Below are 17,038 nucleotides of genomic sequence, written 5' to 3'. Positions count from 1 at the left end.
GGTGCACTAAAATAGCAGAGTTCCTCTGTGCTGCTTTAACAAGAGTTCAACTGCGTTCATTTATACCCTCATTTAGGCGTATTCTTCCAATTTGGATGGAAATACCTTTAAAAATAAAACTGAGATTTTGCCTTGTAAGCTTACATCCTATACATGTGTGTCTGAGCAGGTGGTCGGCAGCACAGGAGCACCCCAGGGGACTGTACTCTCCCCACTCCTCTTCATCCTAAAAAATCTTAATGTCATTAAATCATATCTATCTGACAAGTTCCAGTTTGTTCATGTACATGAGGTTTCTTCAGAACAGTCAAGGGTCTCTTATGGTGTTCCGCAGGGTTCAGTGCTAGGGCCAATCTTGTTCAGTTTATACATGCAGCCGTTGGGAAGTATAATCCAGAATCACGGCATACACTTTCATTGTTATGCTGATGATACGCAGCTCTACTTGTCTATGAAGCTGGATGAAACAGAACCGTTTAACTTCAGGCATGTCTTAGGGACATCAAGGACTGGATGTCCAGAAATTTCTTGCTTCTAAATTCAGATAAAACAGATTTTATCATTCTTGGGCCAGAGCATCTTAGAAAGGGATTAGATGGTGTTGCAACTGTGAGAAACCTTGGTGTTGTTTTCGATCAGGATTTGTCGTTTAAACCGTATGTTAATCAGGTTTGTAAAATAGCATTTTTCCATCTCCGTAATATTGCAAAGATTAGGAAAATCCTCTAGCAGAGTGATGCAGAAAAACTAGTTCATGCGTTTGTATCTTCTAGACTAGATTACTGTAATGTGTTATTAGCAGGATGTCCAAGTAATTTGCTGAATAGGCTCCAGCTGATCCAAAATGCAGCAGCACGAGTACTGACAGGAATTAGCAGGAGAGACCACGTCTCTCCAGTGTTAGCGTCGCTCCATTGGCTACCCGTAAAATTCAGAATCCAATTTAAAATTTTATTACTTGCGTATAAAGCCCAAAACGGCTTAGCTCCGCATTATTTGCAAGACCTGATAGTGCCTTATGTTCCTGGCAGAGCTCTCTGTTCTCGGAGTGCAGGTTTACTCGTACTTCCTAGAGTATCTAAATGTAGATTTGGAGGGCGGGCGTTCTGCTATCAGGCACCATTACTATGGAACCAACTTCCAATCTGGGTTAAGGAGGCTGACACCACCTCCACCTTTAAAACTAAACTTAAAACCTTTCTGTTTAGTAAAGCCTATAGTTAGTGTTAGTAAACCTCTAGCTGGTGTTGGTAAATCTCTAGGTAGTGTAAACTCTAGTGTGTTAGAGTCAGTAGTCATAGTTGCAGCTACTGTATAGAACAAGACTATAATAGTTAGTGTCAAACATAGCTTCGTGGTAGATATGCTGCTTTAGGCCTATGCTGCAGGGGGGACAGACATGATCCACTGGGCCGTGCCTCTCACCCTTCTTCTCCTCTCCTCTTCCCTTCCTCTCTTCTCCATTTCCATTTTTATTTATTATAAGTATCTCATAGCTATCATTTTTGTCCATCGTTCCTGTAGTTTCTTGGGCTGGCCCCCCTTTTTTCTCTTTTGTGCATGTTTGCAGGCCGGAGCTTCGGGAGCTGCGTGCTGGCCTGCGGTCCCCCACCCCCCTCTGGGCATCCCGTTGCTGCTTCCATCCGCCTGCGGTCCCTCCATCACCCCCCCCCCCGGTCATCCCGTTGCTGCTTCCACCTGCCTGCGGTCCCCCACCCCCCTCTGGGCATCCCGTTGCTGCTTCCACCTGCCTGTGGTCCCCCCCCGCCTCTGGTCATCCCGCTGCTGCTTCCACCTGCCTGCGGTCCCCCACCCCCCTCTGGTCATCCCGCTGCTGCTTCCACCTGCCTGCCTCAGACTTCCAGTACAAGTCCTGTCATCTGCAGAAATACTCAGATTACTCTGCAGCTGTGGGTGTATCAATGATGGACCTGAGAGTACAGAAAACTGGTGGAGCTTGTTGTGACATGGTGTGGGAACAATCGTCTCATCAAAGGAGATGATTGTTGATTTTGGGAGGGCCATGAATAGGTTAAATATGAGTGGGGGTGGTGGAGGAGTATAAATACCTCGGTGTTCACTTGGACTACGGGGTACAACGCTGATGCTGTCTACACCAAAGGGTCAGCAAGGACTTCTTGAGGAAGATTCGGTCCTTCGGCGTTTGCAGGAAGATGCTGAATTCCTCCTATAAGTCTGTTGTGGAGAGTTCAGTCACATCTGCAGCCGTCTGCTGGAGGAGCAGCTTCAGAGCCACAGACTTAACAAAGCCCAACCAGCTGATAAGGAAGGCGGCTCTGTGCCGGAGCCCCTGAAGCTGAACGTACAATGAAGGAGGTTTCATAAAATGGAAAACATAATGGACAACACTGAGCATCGTCTTCATAACACAGTAATCCTACAGCAGTGTCTGCAGTCAGCACCTCCTTCAGATCTAACCTGCAATATGAGATGTGATCTGAAGGAGAAATGATCAAACCCGGGCTTCTCTTAATGCTTACGCCATATCTGGGTGGTTTAGAATCGACTCCAAACACTTTTTCATGTCCCCTTTAAAAGTATTTCAATAGTATCCTGAGCAACATTTGCCTTCTACTTTCTCTGAGGGTCCTTTCTTTAGAGTCTTAATCTAGCAGAGGATCCATCAGCGCTCAGCGGTAACCACAGCCAGACATATCTGTTCAGCCTCAGTCGGGAGCAGAACATTTGAGGAGGAATGTTCTGAATGTGATTTCTTTCAATTAGGCCACAGCACCGGCGGGTCGGATCTGATGTCAAACCGCCGCCGAGGGACCGAGGGCTTGTAGGGAGGATGAAGGCTGGAAGGTTACGGGGAGGTTACGGGGAGGTTAGGGCGACGGTGCAGGGATACAGAGACAGGGGGGACATAGGTGAGGAGAATAAGCAGAAACAGCAAACGGGTCGTGTGAAGACGGGGCAGCAGAAATGAGATAAGGGATGGTGAGGGATCACAGGACAGAGGCGTCTTTGACAGCTAATGTGTCACGCGTGACACTGGCTTAGCCCGGAGCCAAAGTCCCGGGTCAAGAGCTGCATGTGTGTGTGTGTGTGTGTGTGTTTGAGGAAGGCCTGGAGAGAAGAAGTAGGAGAAGAAAACAGAGATCTCACAGCAATGTTCTGTGTTAACATTCAACATCACATGATGCTGCTTGCTGTCACGCTTAAGAAAACCTGAACAACAACCCCCCCCCACACACACACACACACACACACACACACGCACGCGCACGCGCACGCACACGCACACGCACACACACACACATTACAGTTAGGACAATATCATACAAACAGAAATATCACATCAACCATGGATATCAGGATTTAAATAATCTGTAATATCGTTGAATTTCTGTGAAAGATACTCAAGTCCCCCTTTTTTTCTTATTTATCGTTTTATTCAATTCCCTGATTGATAAAACAAATCCTACATCACTGCATACCAGCTCAGGTAATAAGTCAGATTAAGATAACGAGGAGCAGGAACAGTGACAGTTAAAGCCTCGGGAACAGGCACGTTATTGAACAGTATGGTACAAAAGCTCAGATTTCACATCAGTAGTTTAAAAACTATTGGGAAAATATTGATAGAAAACAGATCTTTATAAGCATTCGTGTAGGAGGTATGCAGAAGCATGCAAAATGCTCTATACACAATGACAGTTTATCTCAAATACATACATTTCTGAGAGAATCATCGGCAAAACCAGCCGTTTTTGTTCATCAACCTCAGTTTTACATGACATGGTTGGACTTTGAACTCTGTCCTTTACTGTTGTTATTCAGACCAGTTTGCTTTCATTTCTCACAGATCTAAAGCTTGTGCTAGACTTCGGCTTCTGAAAGGCACCGGTGCTTTGTGGCAATCGTTTGGAAGGTACAGCTAACTTTATGACTCAGAAGCACGGGGCATATCGATTTGATGAAATGAAAACGAAGCCAAAGTGCAGAAGCCTTTTCAATGTTACTTCAGTTCATTGAAGTCTGCAGGCATCCAGTTATACAAAGCCTTCTCAACATCCTGCCAATGTGTTGTATTCATGCTGAAGTCTGGACTTTATCTGAGCGATTTTAGCACCGAGATTCGTTCATTTTTTCATGCATTCAGTCGTAGATTTACTTGCGTTTGGGGTCATTGCCCTGTTGCATGACTCGGTTTCAGTCACTTTCATTTTACTCCACGTTCCATGTTCAACTCACATCACGAGCCCCAAACCGTGACACCTCCGCCGCCTTGCTTAGCAGTGGGGTGAGTTTCTGCAGATGTTGCTGCGCTTGGTTTCCATCCGTGCTTGACGGGCATACGGTCTGTGCTCCTAAACATTCAGATGGGCAAAACAGAGTCAAGCCAATTTTCCTTCTTCTGTATCTTTTCTAGGGGAGTTCAAGGCCACGCTGTTCTCGGTGCTGAAGATCTCTGTTTGATCTAAAGTATCCCGGCATTCTTCCTGAGGTGAGTTCAATGTACCACGTCAACAGGACGGGTGTGGTGTCCAACAGTCCACATGCAGCTCCTCCGACTGCAAGAGTGGATCACACAGGAACTTGCAGCGTGCACGACAATATAGTAATCAGTGCTATAACAATAGTGATTGTAAGTGCACGTGTGAGGGATTTGGAATAAAGCCTATGTCTCCTTGTACAGGGAGATAATAATAATAATAATAAGAAGAAGAGTTTCACATTAGAACGAACATCAGTGTAAGTTGACTTCCAAATGCACATCTGGGCACTTTATGTGGACACTTTTATGATGTTGTAGATGAGGAAAAGAATGGGGCTTCAACCGCATTCATTCAGTCATAGATCAAATTTATTTTGGGTTGTTGTTTTTTATTTCTCGGTGTCATTGTGTTCAGGTCCTTGTAAATCCCTCATCTCTGCCGTCCAGGCGCCTTCTCAGGCTGTGGTGGACTTATTGGTCAGGCGGGAATTGCTCTGATCGGAAGCCCGTTCGGTAACTTTAAGTTTCATACACGACTGCTTCTCATCCATCAACATCTCAGCCGGCAGGCACCAGCAGCACAGACAGGACTAGAGGAGAAGGAGAGGCGGTCAGAGGAGCTGGGACAGCACAGGTGCATGGAAATAAGGGGGAGTTTAAACATTATTTAATGGGATCTGATCACTCTCATGCTTGTTTATGTGACGCGGAAGCAAAAATATAAACCAGGGTTTTTCTAGGAGACATTACCTTTGGACAGAATCAGGATTGGTATAGAGCAGGGGTAGGCAATTCCGGTCCTCGAGGGCCGGTGTCCTGCATGTCTTATATGTTACCCTGCTTCAGCACACCGTGATAAAAGTACCTGTGTCATTAACAAAATTGTGCAGCCCTGGATGACAAGCTGATGACGATGATTAATTAGAATCAGGTGTGTTAAAGCAGGGAAACATCTAAAACATGCAGGACACCGGCCCTCGAGGACCGGAATTGCCTACCCCTGGTATAGAGGGTCTGCATTGACGTCACTTCCCCACTGGACCAGCCCCCTTACTCACATTGATTGGTAAAAAATCAGCAAAAACAGCTGCAACTAGTGGAGAAGACGGGATAACAGCTGATTATCAGCTTAAATTAAAGGCAGTTGGACTTGACAGTGACCCGTACAGTTACCCCAAGAACCAGTGGTCCATGGACATTCATATTTGGTACAGTTACCAAGAACCAGTAGTCCATGGACATTAATATTTGGTACAGTTACCCCAAGAACCAGTGGTCCATGGACATTCATATTTGGTACAGTTACCAAGAACCAGTAGTCCATGGACATTAATATTTGGTACAGTTACCCCAAGAACCAGTGGTCCATGGACATTAATATTTGGTACAGTTACCAAGAACCAGTGGTCCATGGACATTAATATTTGGCCACAAATCCAGTTTCCTGATATTTATATGTACTTAATTTCTACGCCGGGGAAATACACGAAGCAAAGCTTGAAGGCTTACAAAAGTCTTGACGCTTGGTCCGACTTCAAGGCAGGATTTGTTGTAGAAATTAAAGTGATGAGGACACTGAACTTTATGATTTGACTGTTTAACGTTAGCTACCCAAAAATCCAACATTACCTGATACAAAATGGGAACCACAAATCCATGTTTCACTGGAATCCAGTTGTTTCTGTGAATTGCAGCGATCCATTTGTCTCTCTTAAGCTTATTTTTCGGCAGTCTGTAAAACGATAACTCCGATTTCTTGCTAAATCTATGAGTACAGTCGATCGCACAACAGCTCTTTCCTATTTTAGATGTTTTCCAGTTGCTCAAATTGAAAGTTTACGCTGACACTCAGTCTTTCTGACACTCAGTCTTTCTGACACTCAGTCTTTCTGACACTCAGTGGGCGTAACCCGCTGTGAAGTCGCATCTGTGACGTCATGCGCATTCCCTCTATTCCCCTTTTCCAAATGTCTACCCAACAACAGCTTGGTGAAATTCAAACTAGCTACGCTCGCATCTTAAACCAAGCATGAGAGTGCAAGATCCTGTTTGACTGCTTCCTGAAAGAGTTGCACCTTACCCTGAAACAGTTCTTGAAGCGCTTGCTGACCATGTAGAGGGCGATGGGGTTGATGCAGGAGTTGATAGAGGCCATGTTGATGCCAATGTAGTCCAACACCAGGAAGAAGCTGCAAAGGTTTCAGAGACAGATTAGAGTTCCACCTCTTGGTTCCTGGGACCAGTCGTGTCTGTGCTAAGCTGCTGTGCTGGCCTTGTTGTGCTCATGTAGCCGGACTTAGCCGTGTCTTCCTGAACCCTACATACCTCAGCAGCTCACAGCGGTTCGGGTCCTTCTCGTCGTAGATGGTGATCTTCAGGATACGGCTGAGGTGGAGAGGCAGCCAGCAGAGAGCGAAGACCAGAACCAGGCAGAACACCGTCTTCGCCACCTCCCTCCGCTGGACACGCAAACACACACTTATGGCGCTTTTTCCACTAGTACCTACTCAGCCCGACTCGACTCCACTCGCCTCGGTTTGGTTCTTTCCCACCAGGGATCTAACGTGCCGAGTAGATACTTTTTCTGTAATTACTCTTCTACGCTTCTTGTTCATTTTAATCGACAGGCAATGGCAGCAAAAGTCTGTTTCATGATCCAACTCTGAGGGTCAGATGTTCATAAACCTGGTGCTGAGGAGAGAATTAAAAAGGGATCTAGACGGAGATAAGGAACGATCAGATCTACCAGAAGCTCTGTCTCTTCATAGCTGCTCACGGCTCCAGCTGACTTTTCAGCAGCGCAGAGACAAACAAACAGTAAAAAAGCGTAGCCGCTTGAATCTTCTCTCACTCTAATTTTTTAACTTGATATTGAACACAAGCCACAGACCCAGCAGCACATGTATCATCTCCTCCAGGTTCTACATCTTTAGTGTTGTTGTCTTCTTCATTTAGATACACAATCAAATACGTCACAGCAGCTTCTCTCCAACCTCCTACTTCTGATCTGGGTGTTGAAAATAAACGAGGGCGAGTCGAGTCAAGTCGGGCTGAGTAGGTACTAGTGTAAAAGCGCCATTAGATAGTTTGGCACTGAAGTGCACGTGGTGGCATTTTGGCATCAGCGGCCTTTCATATCATGGGATCACAATGTTTTCCATAAGATGAATTACTGTAATTCAAGTTACAAGTTAAGTATAGCATGTGTTTAAGTTTAGGCTTTAGATCGTTACACTTAAAGGCGACACCTAAAAACAAACCAACAAAAAAGGGCGTTCTGCACTTGGGAACGTATGTTTGGAGTTTCATCCAAAGCACGGATATAAAATGACGAAAGCAGATGTTTTGAACAGATACGGAAGAGTATTAGGGCCATGCAGGAGAAAAAATATTTGAGAGGGGAAGATTTTTTTTATTGTGCACTTCGAGAAAAAAGTGGAAATGTCGAGAAAAAAGTCGAAATTGCGAGAATAAAGTTGAAATACAATTTGGTGAATAAAGTGGAAATGTCTCCTCTCCATCAAATCCAGTTAGAGTGACTGACAGCTCTGCAGCAGCAGCCGTAACTAACTAACTAATATTTCAACTTTTTTCTCGACATTTCGACTTTTTTCTCGACATTTCAACTTTTTTCTCGAAGTGCATAATGAAAAAAAAATCTTCCTCCTCTAAAATATTATTTTTATTTTTTCTCCTGATACTTTTCCCGTAAACAGTTGTGTAAAAACACAGATGAAAAAGGAACTGTCGTTCTGACATCTCGGGTCTGTTCACTAAAACACGTTATAGACTTTAAATGTATATCATCATATAATTATCTAATTTTTTATGCACAAAGATTCTCTTGGCGTTAAGGGCTTGGAGCTGCGACTAAACGGATACGGTATGTTTAAATCCTCTGACCTGTTTGAGGTGGTCGCTGAGGGCGATCTGGACGCCGTTCTTCTTCCTCAGCATCTCGCAGGTCATCAGGGTGTAGAACAGGGCGGTGCAGGCCAGCGGCAGGCAGAAATACGCCCCGAACAGCCACCAGTCCTTGGCTGATTTATAGAACTGCACACACAGACAGACAGAGGAGAAGGATTGAGCTGGATCCCAGTCAAACATCTGCGCCGGAGAGTCGGAGCTGCAGGTGGAGCTTGTAAGGAGCAGATTTAGTGGAAAACAGCCACAGTTTGACTTGGAACCAAGTACGGAACTCCAGGGTGGGATTCACGTGGCTGTGAATGTGCTTTTAAAAATTGATTTGTCAAAAGACCTCAGCGGAATTACAGCAGTTCATTTTTTAAGTCTGATGGGACGAAGCTGAACATGCACGTACAAGATATTTTATGCATTTTGGGGGAAACAGTCTGTTTGGCAGGGCTTCATTTTTGTGTTCCCTAAGTTCCTCCCAGCATAACTGCAAGTCTGCACTCTCATGTCAAGTATGTTTATATATTTAGACACAGCTGTGTTTGTCTGTGTTTTATTTCTGCGTGTACAGTTTTGTGGTTAGTACTAGGGCTGGGGATTGATTCAAATGTCAAGAATCGATTCGATTCTGATTCTTAAGATTCAGAATCCATTATCTAGATTTGATTCGTTCCAATTCGATTCGATTCCGATATTGATTTGGGTTAGTGTTATTAAAACAGTTTTTTGAGCTGTTGCATGAATAATATGACTGTAGTTCTGCAACATATTAATACTAGTATTATATTGAGATTCAACAGCAAGTATTGCAGCTAATGATGCTGTAAGGACCAATCAGCTCCCAGAATCCTGATAGAACTGCTTTCAGAAACATCTTGGGGCAGAATTACCAAACAGATCCAGGGAGGAAACAGAGATGGATGAAATTGGTTTTATTTTTTTACCACATTCCGTTTTAAATTTTTTCGATTTTCGTACTATGTCAGCTTTTAATTTTTGAGAATTTGGTTTTTAGCATTTTATGCAAATGTAACCCCAAGACAGTATATAAAGTAATGACATATAAACAATTTATGCAATTATAACTGAAAACTTTAATGTTTTCATACCTTTAAACATATTTAAAGGCAAAAACATGGCACCAGTTATTCTTGTGTCCAACAAAACATTCCTTTTTTGGGCATAAACAAAAAAAATACCAAAAGTTGTAATGTAATGATGAAAAACAAACAAACAAAAAAAAAAATAAATACAAAAAAAAATCAATCTTTAGACATACGAATCGATTTTTAGAAATGAATATGAGAAACGATTTAGTATCGGAAAATGAGAGCGTGTGTCAGCTCACCCTCATGAACTCTGTTTTCTGCATGGGGTGCAGCAGGCAGATCCTCAGGTCCTCTCCTTTGTAGTCCATGGTGATCATGTCGAAGGCCACGGCCTCCGGCGCGGCCAGGATGATGGACAGGATCCAGATGAGCGCTATCTCGATGGCCATCCACTTGGGGACTCCGATGCCTTTGATGCGGCTCCAGGAGGCCACTGCACGATACCTGCAAACGTTAGGCCATTCATAAAAAGCTAATTACAGTTTGTTGTTTTGGCGAAAAAAGGCAAGGCAAGTTTATTTGTATAGATCAGTTCAACACAAGGTAATTTAAAGTGCTTTACATCAACATTAAAAGCGGCAAGACACAATTAAACAGTAAATAACAAATAAAATGAAATGAAATGATAAGAAAAAAGGGAAAATAGCACAAGTTGTAAAAAAGTAAGGGCAGTAAAGTACAGCAGGTACACTTGTCATTCTTACAATGGCAAGAATTACGTTTCTATACGGTCAAAACGTACAAAGACCGGGTCAAATACAGTATTACAAAAGTAATCTGTATCAATTTGTACGGTGAATTAAACCAATTTGACCATTCTATGCCACAATGCCTGTTTCCAGGTCTTATTTCACACAACTGAGGAGAATTATGTTTCTATACAGTCAAAACGTACAAAGACTGGGTCAAATACCGTATTTTCCGCATTATACGGCGCACCTTCAATGAATGATGTATTTACATTTTTTTTTCCATAAATAAGGCGTACCGCATTATAAGGCGCACTAAATATATGGTAAAGTACCGTACTATAGTGGCTGGGGTTGAGTAACGTATCTACCTGATGGAGCTGCTACAGGAAATGCTACAAAATCCTACAGCCAATGCAAAAAAAAAAAAAAAACAAGAAGAAAAGTACCGTATGTCAAACTTTATTAACAAAATAAAAACCAGCTTTGCTCCGTCTCGTCAAAGTCACCATTATGTGAGTCAGCGTCGCTGCTGTCGTCTTTAAAGTCTGTAACGATTCCTAATGTTTTTAGCGCCGTTACTTCGGCGACACCAACTACATTACCCACAATCCCCCTGACTACATTACCCACAATCCCCCTGACTACAGTAACAGAAATTATCGTAATGATCATATATAAGGCGCACTGCATTATAAGGCGCACTGCCGTTTTTTTAGAAAATTAAAGGCTTTTAGGTGTGCCTTATAGTGCGGAAAATACGGTACACAGAAAAGAAGAAAGCATGGCAGGAAGTGTGGATGTGTCTGTCCTGTACCTGTCGATGCTCAGAGCGCAGAGACTCAACACGGTGATCCCCACAGACGCCTTCTGGACAAACGGCACCAGTTTGCAGAGCGTCACCCCGAACGGCCAATCCTCCGCCAGGAGCTGGACAGACAGCAGCAGAAACAGTTCTCATCTCTGGGAAACCTCGCGAGGAAGTGAGGCAGTGTTTTTTTTCCCAGCCACAGGCGTCCAGCGCCGGCCAGATACGCATGAACCTGAACTCATCTGTTTCTGTGAACGTCCACAGCTTTTTTCTTGATTTGTTCTATTCAATCTTAGTGGTATTTTCTTTAAAACCACAGTGAGGCCCCGGAGAAAGTAACCTAATGAGGTACAATAACTCCTGAAACACAACCAAAGCCGAGTGAACATGTCCCACTGCAGACTTCTTAAGCTTATGCTTCGGACGGGCAACTGGAATGTGAGTGGAAATCAATTGAAATCATATGTGACGGTGTGTCTCTCCCAGTACCACCCTGTCTGTGTTGGCCTCCTCTGGTATGTGACTGCAGTTATCCCAACACAGTCGCTCCCTTACCTAAATATACCAACCGTTGGTTGGTTGTGCAGCGTTTTCTCTCACGCAGACTGAAACCCAAAGATAATCACACCCTGAGACGTGCGGGGATATGAAGGGGCTCAGAGACCGGGGGAGCAATAACATCTCTGACCTCTCCGCTCACCGCGGTGTGCTGTGTGCTGTGTGTGTGGAGCAGGTTATGTGAACAGTGCTGGGAACGGGTGTTTATGTGTGTGTGGAGCAGGTTATGTGAACAGTGCTGGGAATGGGTGTTTATGTGTGTGTGTGAGCATGTCAGGACAAATAAATGCAGCGACCTGGTTTGGTCCCCGGGACCTGTTTTCTTTGAGGGGTTTAGGGCGCTGGGGTCAGACTGGGGTTGTGTTTAGGTTTAGGCTCAGGTATTCAGCTGCGTGAGTTGTGTCAGGGGAATGTTCCTACGAGGATTTAGAGGCAGATGTGTTTGTGTGAAGTTCAATTTGGAACAAAAATACATCTGTTTTGTCAACGTAACGCAACAAACATCACAGGGACTAAAGTCGGGAACGATGGAGCTTTAAATGAATCAAAGGTATAGCATCATCAATATCCTTCATTATTATTTTTGCAATTTAATAGTACACCCTCCCCTTTTTTCCCTTTTCGTTATACAAAAACCTCAATGGACAATCATTTTTATGTACATCTGGACTCAAAGGGGCAATGGGGTTTGTTGGGAGGTTTGGGGTGTTGGGGTGGGTAGTGGGTGGGTGAGGGATCTTGTATACTTGTAAGTATTTGAATATTACAGTCATACTATGCTTGTATTCTCTATAGAGAGTATGCATTGACATCACTTCCTAGTGGAGAAGACGGGATAACAGCTGATTATCAGCTTAAATTAGCGTCAGTTGGACTTGACAGTGACCCGTACAGTTACCCCAAGAACCAGTGGTCCATGGACATTAATATTTGGTACAGTTACCAAGAACCAGTGGTCTATGGACATTAATATTTGGTACAGTTACCCCAAGAACCAGTGGTCCATGGACATTAATATTTGGTACAGTTACCCCAAGAACCAGTGGTCCATGGACATTAATATTTGGTACAGTTACCCCAAGAACCAGTGGTCCATGGACATTAATATTTGGTACAGTTACCAAGAACCAGTGGTCCATGGACATTAATATTTGGCCACGAATCCAGTTTCCTGATATTTATATGTACTTTATTTCTACGCCGGGGAAATACACAAAGCAAAGCTTGAAGACATCCAAAAGTCTTGACGCTTGGTCCGACTTCAAGGCAGGATTTGTTGTAGAAATTAAAGTGATGAGGACACAGAACTTTATGATTTGACCGTTTAACGTTAGCAACCCAAAAACCCAACATTACCTGATACAAAATGGGAACCACAAATCCACGTTTTGGTGCCTGGAATCCAGGTGTTTCTGTGAATTGCAGCGATCCATTTGTCTCTCTTAAGCTTATTTATCGGCAGTCTGTAAAACGATAACTCCGATTTCTTGCTAAATCTATGAGTACAGTCGATCGCACAACAGCTCTTTCCCATTTTAGATGTTTTCCAGTTGCTCCAACTGAAAGTTTACGCTGACACTCAGTCTTTCTGACACTCAGTCTTTCTGTCACTCAGTCTTTCCGACACTCAGTCTTTCTGACACTCAGTCTTTCTGTCACTCAGTCTATCTGACACTCAGTGGGCGTAACCCGCTGTGAAGTGGCATCTGTGACGTCATGCACATTCCCTCTATAGCATCATGTACACCGTGTGCCTTTCTTACCTTGTAAACATTGATAGGAATGCCGATGATGATGTGCAGCAGGTCTCCCAGTGCCAGGCTACCGATCAAAATGTTGGGCCCGTTCCTCATGCACTTGTTCTTGTAGATGATCCTCAGCAGAGTGGAGTTACCGATGATGCCGACGACGAACACCAGGCAGGACACCACGGTGTTGATGTACTTGAAGGTGTCCCGGATCTCCGTGGGCCCGGAGCACATGGGGGGCAGGCGGCGGCGGGGCATGGTGACGTTGGGCCTCACCGGACTCTGGACCTCCCTTTCCACCAGGCCGGACCTCTGGGTGGCGGAGAGAGGCGCCTGCGGCGCCGGCTTCTTTGGCTCCGACTGTCCGCTGGCCACAAATATGTGAGCCGTCAGGAGGAGTAACTCCAACAAGAGGAGGCCGGTCTTCATCCTGGGATTTGCTGTTTATCGTGGCCGTTATCCAAGGAACGGTGCGATCGTCTTGATCCACTTTATCGCTCCTGGAACAACAAATTACAAAAAGGGGAAAAAAGAGAAAGTGGTGTATAGATCTGTTGTTTGAATATTGCTTCTCATCCCAAGGCGAAGGCTTGTGGGAAGGGGGGGTGTCTTCTATCAGATAGGTTACACAAAGAGCACTGAGCTGCATTTCATGGAATTAAGTGGCGAGGTAGCACATGACCGAAGAAAGGAGCCGTTAAAATCTGTGGATCTGGGCCACTCTGAAGTTATGAAACAGGGTCTTGGCTCCAGTTTTTTTCAGCTGTCGCTTTTATATAAACAAACATAACTCCAGTAAAGCACAACAGACCCAGCCCACAACAGCAGCACGGAGATGGTGCTCTTTTATGAAGTTTATCGACCTGTACGATGATGGATATGTGATGGAGTCACAGAGGCAAGTATAGCATACCAACACTGCCAATAAATGGATAACAGTTATACAATCACATACATGTTTTAAAGAGTGCCGTGTCAGCGACTGGGAGGTTGTTTGCGTTAGATGTGGGGATTTTGTCCCCTCTGGGCTCGATCTTTCATGAATAATTTCCTTTTTGTGCAAAGAAAACAAGATGAGACGGTGTCTCAGGAACTAAACTGCCCCCTCACACACTCACACACTCACAGAACACCTCTGTTTGACGGACACATCTGGCCCGTATATATTTAAGATCACGGCATGTCACAGAAGAGCAAGGTGTTGTCTCCACACCTGGAAAGAGTTACCCCTCTGGAGTGGAGGTTTGGTTTGAGTTAATGTGATCCCTGATGTTAAACCAACACATCTGAGCGACTGGTGAAGTTCACCTATGACACCTCTTTCATATTTTCTCTTGATATTTTGGACGACGTCATGGACGGAAATCTTACATCGAGCAAGAAAGTGTTTCAACATTCTGGCCTTCAATTCCAGTCAGTTATTAAGTCTTCTGTCACCAGAACATCTGCTCTGGAGGGCAGAAAGACCGTTTCTAGATCTCCCTGTGAGAGAAGATGCCTGCTAAAATCTGAGTCAAGGTGTGAGAGAAACGTCCATTTTCAGCTACCCAACAGTCTCGGATGCTGAGACAGATCCTTCTGTTGACTTGGAAGCAGCAGTTTTAATAGAATCTCAATCAATGAAGGCTTTTTAAGGTTTTTCCTTACCTTACTCTGGTAACTGTGTCTCTTAATTCAAAGTTCCCCAGTGATAATCAGGACGGTGAAAAGTTCCCAGACCAAAGGGAGGCTGTTCCGGCCGTGGCGGTCCGCTCATCTCCGACAGAGATCCGTGTCCAGGGGGGGGAGGCTGCAGATCTCCAGGAACTGCTCTGGTACTGCTCCACTCCTCAGCTGGCTCCTGACTCTCAGCACACACTTTCATGAGTCTGCAGCGCTAATCCCCGGCCAAGCCCTCCTCTTCTGGTGTGGAGAAGAGGAGGGGGTGGAGGAGGACCAAGGACGGCAGGCAGGATGTTCACCAGTGGTTCAAAGTGCCCTTGTTTTAATGGAAGAGATGGGCCAGAATCATAAATCAGTTTACAGAGATCCATTGTGTGAGCTCTTTTCCTTTTTTTTCCTTTTAACTCAGACATTGGTGGCAGACACATAATGTTGGATTCATTTGTATTTATCTCACCATTCGTTTAATCATAAAAGAATTCATCATTACAGTATTACATGTTTTTTAAACATTATTGTTTACTGAAGCGTACTCTTAAATTAAATCAAATCAAATCAAATCAAACTTTATTTTTAAAGCACCTTTCATACAAAAAAAATGTAACACAAAGTGCTTTTCATAAAACATAAACATAAAATGTATTAGTGCCCCCCCCCCCCCCCCCCCCTCCCCCTCCCCGCACACACACAGATAGACACACGCAGACACATGGTGCAGACATGGCTAGGCACAGAGGATCCAGGTGAGGAAACGGTAACAGGGAGCCGTCCACGCCAGGAGGTCTCATAGCCCGCAGCTAGAAGGGGGGGGGGGGCCCACAGAGACCATCCCGGCCCGGACGGATAGAGAAGTCCACACCACAGCGGTGAAGCCGTGGTGCAGAACTCCACCACCATCCAGGCCAGAAACATCCCCAGGACGACCCCCCTGCAGGCCAGAGTCACTCCCAGCATGGAGGCTCCCCATGAGGAAACACTGGAGATAAAAGCTACAAGAAAACAGGATAAAATACACTAATAGAGTTTAAAAAGTATAACATAACGTAAAATCCTAAAAGTATGTCTAAAAAGCAAGACATTAAAAACTAAAGGACTAAGACAGTAAAATGTATAAAATAGACCATAAATAACGACTAAAATATTTAGATAAAACATTAAGATAAAACAATGAGAATAAATTATGATAATAAAAAAGGATAAACTAACTATAAAACAGAGTAGTAAGATCCAATAAAAATAAGGGTGAGCATAAAAAATGTAAAAGAGTTAAATGAGTCAGTTAAAAGCCTGATTAAAGAGATGAGTCTTGAGCCTCTTTTTAAAAACATCAACAGTCTCTGCGGCCCTGAGGTTCTCCGGGAGGCTGTTCCACAATCGGGGACCATAAAAACTGAATGCCGCCTCCCCGTGTGTCCTAGTTCTAACTTTTGGTATGGTTAAAAGGCCAGCACCGGAGGACCTCAGGGTCCGCGAGGGTCGATAGGGTAAAAGTAGTGCAGACAAATAAGAAGGCCCAAGACCATTAAGACACTTAAAAACTAGTAAAAGAACCTTAAAATCAACCCTGAAGCGCACAGGGAGCCAATGCAGCGATTTTAAAACAGGTGTAATGTGCTCCCGCCCTCTGGTCCTCGTCAGCACGCGTGCGGCTGAGTTCTGTAGTAATTGTAGATTGTACATGTTCTTTTTGGGAAGACCAGAGAGCAGGGCGTTACAATAATCTAAACGACATGAGATAAAAGCATGCATTAGCACCTCCGTACTGGCCTGAGAGAGAAACGGGCGGACTCTGGCTATGTTCTTAAGATGGTAAAAACCGATCTTTGTTATGTTTTTAATATGTGGAATAAAAGTGAGCTCAGAGTCAAAAATCACGCCCAGATTTTTAACAGATTTTGAGGGTTTAAAATCCTGTAACTTTGGTAAAAGTTTCTCTCTCTGGCCTTCAGGACCGATGAGTAAAATCTCTGTTTTGCCCTGGTTGAGCTGTAGGAAGTTTGCTGCCATCCATGACTTGATGTCTAAAATACAGTTAAAAAGGGCATCAATTGGCCCAGTGTCATCAGGAGACACGGCGATGTACA

General features: G+C 44.3%; 1 protein-coding gene across 1 annotated transcript; it reads right to left on the bottom strand.

Moving 5' to 3' along the window:
• Positions 1 to 3,602: 3,602 nt before the first annotated feature.
• On the bottom strand, positions 3,603 to 15,170 carry ednrba (endothelin receptor Ba). Its single transcript, XM_061733003.1, has 8 exons — positions 14,940 to 15,170; positions 13,308 to 13,792; positions 10,993 to 11,105; positions 9,726 to 9,930; positions 8,366 to 8,515; positions 6,788 to 6,921; positions 6,543 to 6,651; positions 3,603 to 5,052 (listed from the first exon to the last, which is right to left on the bottom strand). The coding sequence occupies exons 2-8, from the start codon at positions 13,719 to 13,721 to the stop codon at positions 4,918 to 4,920; spliced, it is 1,260 nt and encodes a 419-aa protein (XP_061588987.1). The 5' UTR covers positions 13,722 to 13,792; positions 14,940 to 15,170; the 3' UTR covers positions 3,603 to 4,917.
• Between the last annotated feature and the right edge of the window lie 1,868 nt (positions 15,171 to 17,038).

The sequence above is a fragment of the Cololabis saira genome, chromosome 10 (genome assembly GCF_033807715.1).
Source record: "Cololabis saira isolate AMF1-May2022 chromosome 10, fColSai1.1, whole genome shotgun sequence".
NCBI classification, from domain to species: domain Eukaryota; kingdom Metazoa; phylum Chordata; class Actinopteri; order Beloniformes; family Belonidae; genus Cololabis; species Cololabis saira.
Note: the sequence above shows the minus strand (reverse complement) of the source record. Positions and strands in the feature narration are given on the sequence as shown.

Bases quoted from the DNA above. Each gene is read 5' to 3' on its own strand.
- ednrba (XM_061733003.1), bottom strand. From the start codon at position 13,721: ATGAAGACCGGCCTCCTCTTGTTGGAGTTACTCCTCCTGACGGCTCAC. The intron at 9,931-10,992 runs GTACAGGACAGA...TAACGTTTGCAG, and splicing joins TGCGCTCTGAGCATCGACAG to GTATCGTGCAGTGGCCTCCT. The intron at 5,053-6,542 runs GTAAGGTGCAAC...CTTCTCCTCTAG, and splicing joins GCTTCAAGAACTGTTTCAGG to TCCTGTCTGTGCTGCTGGTG.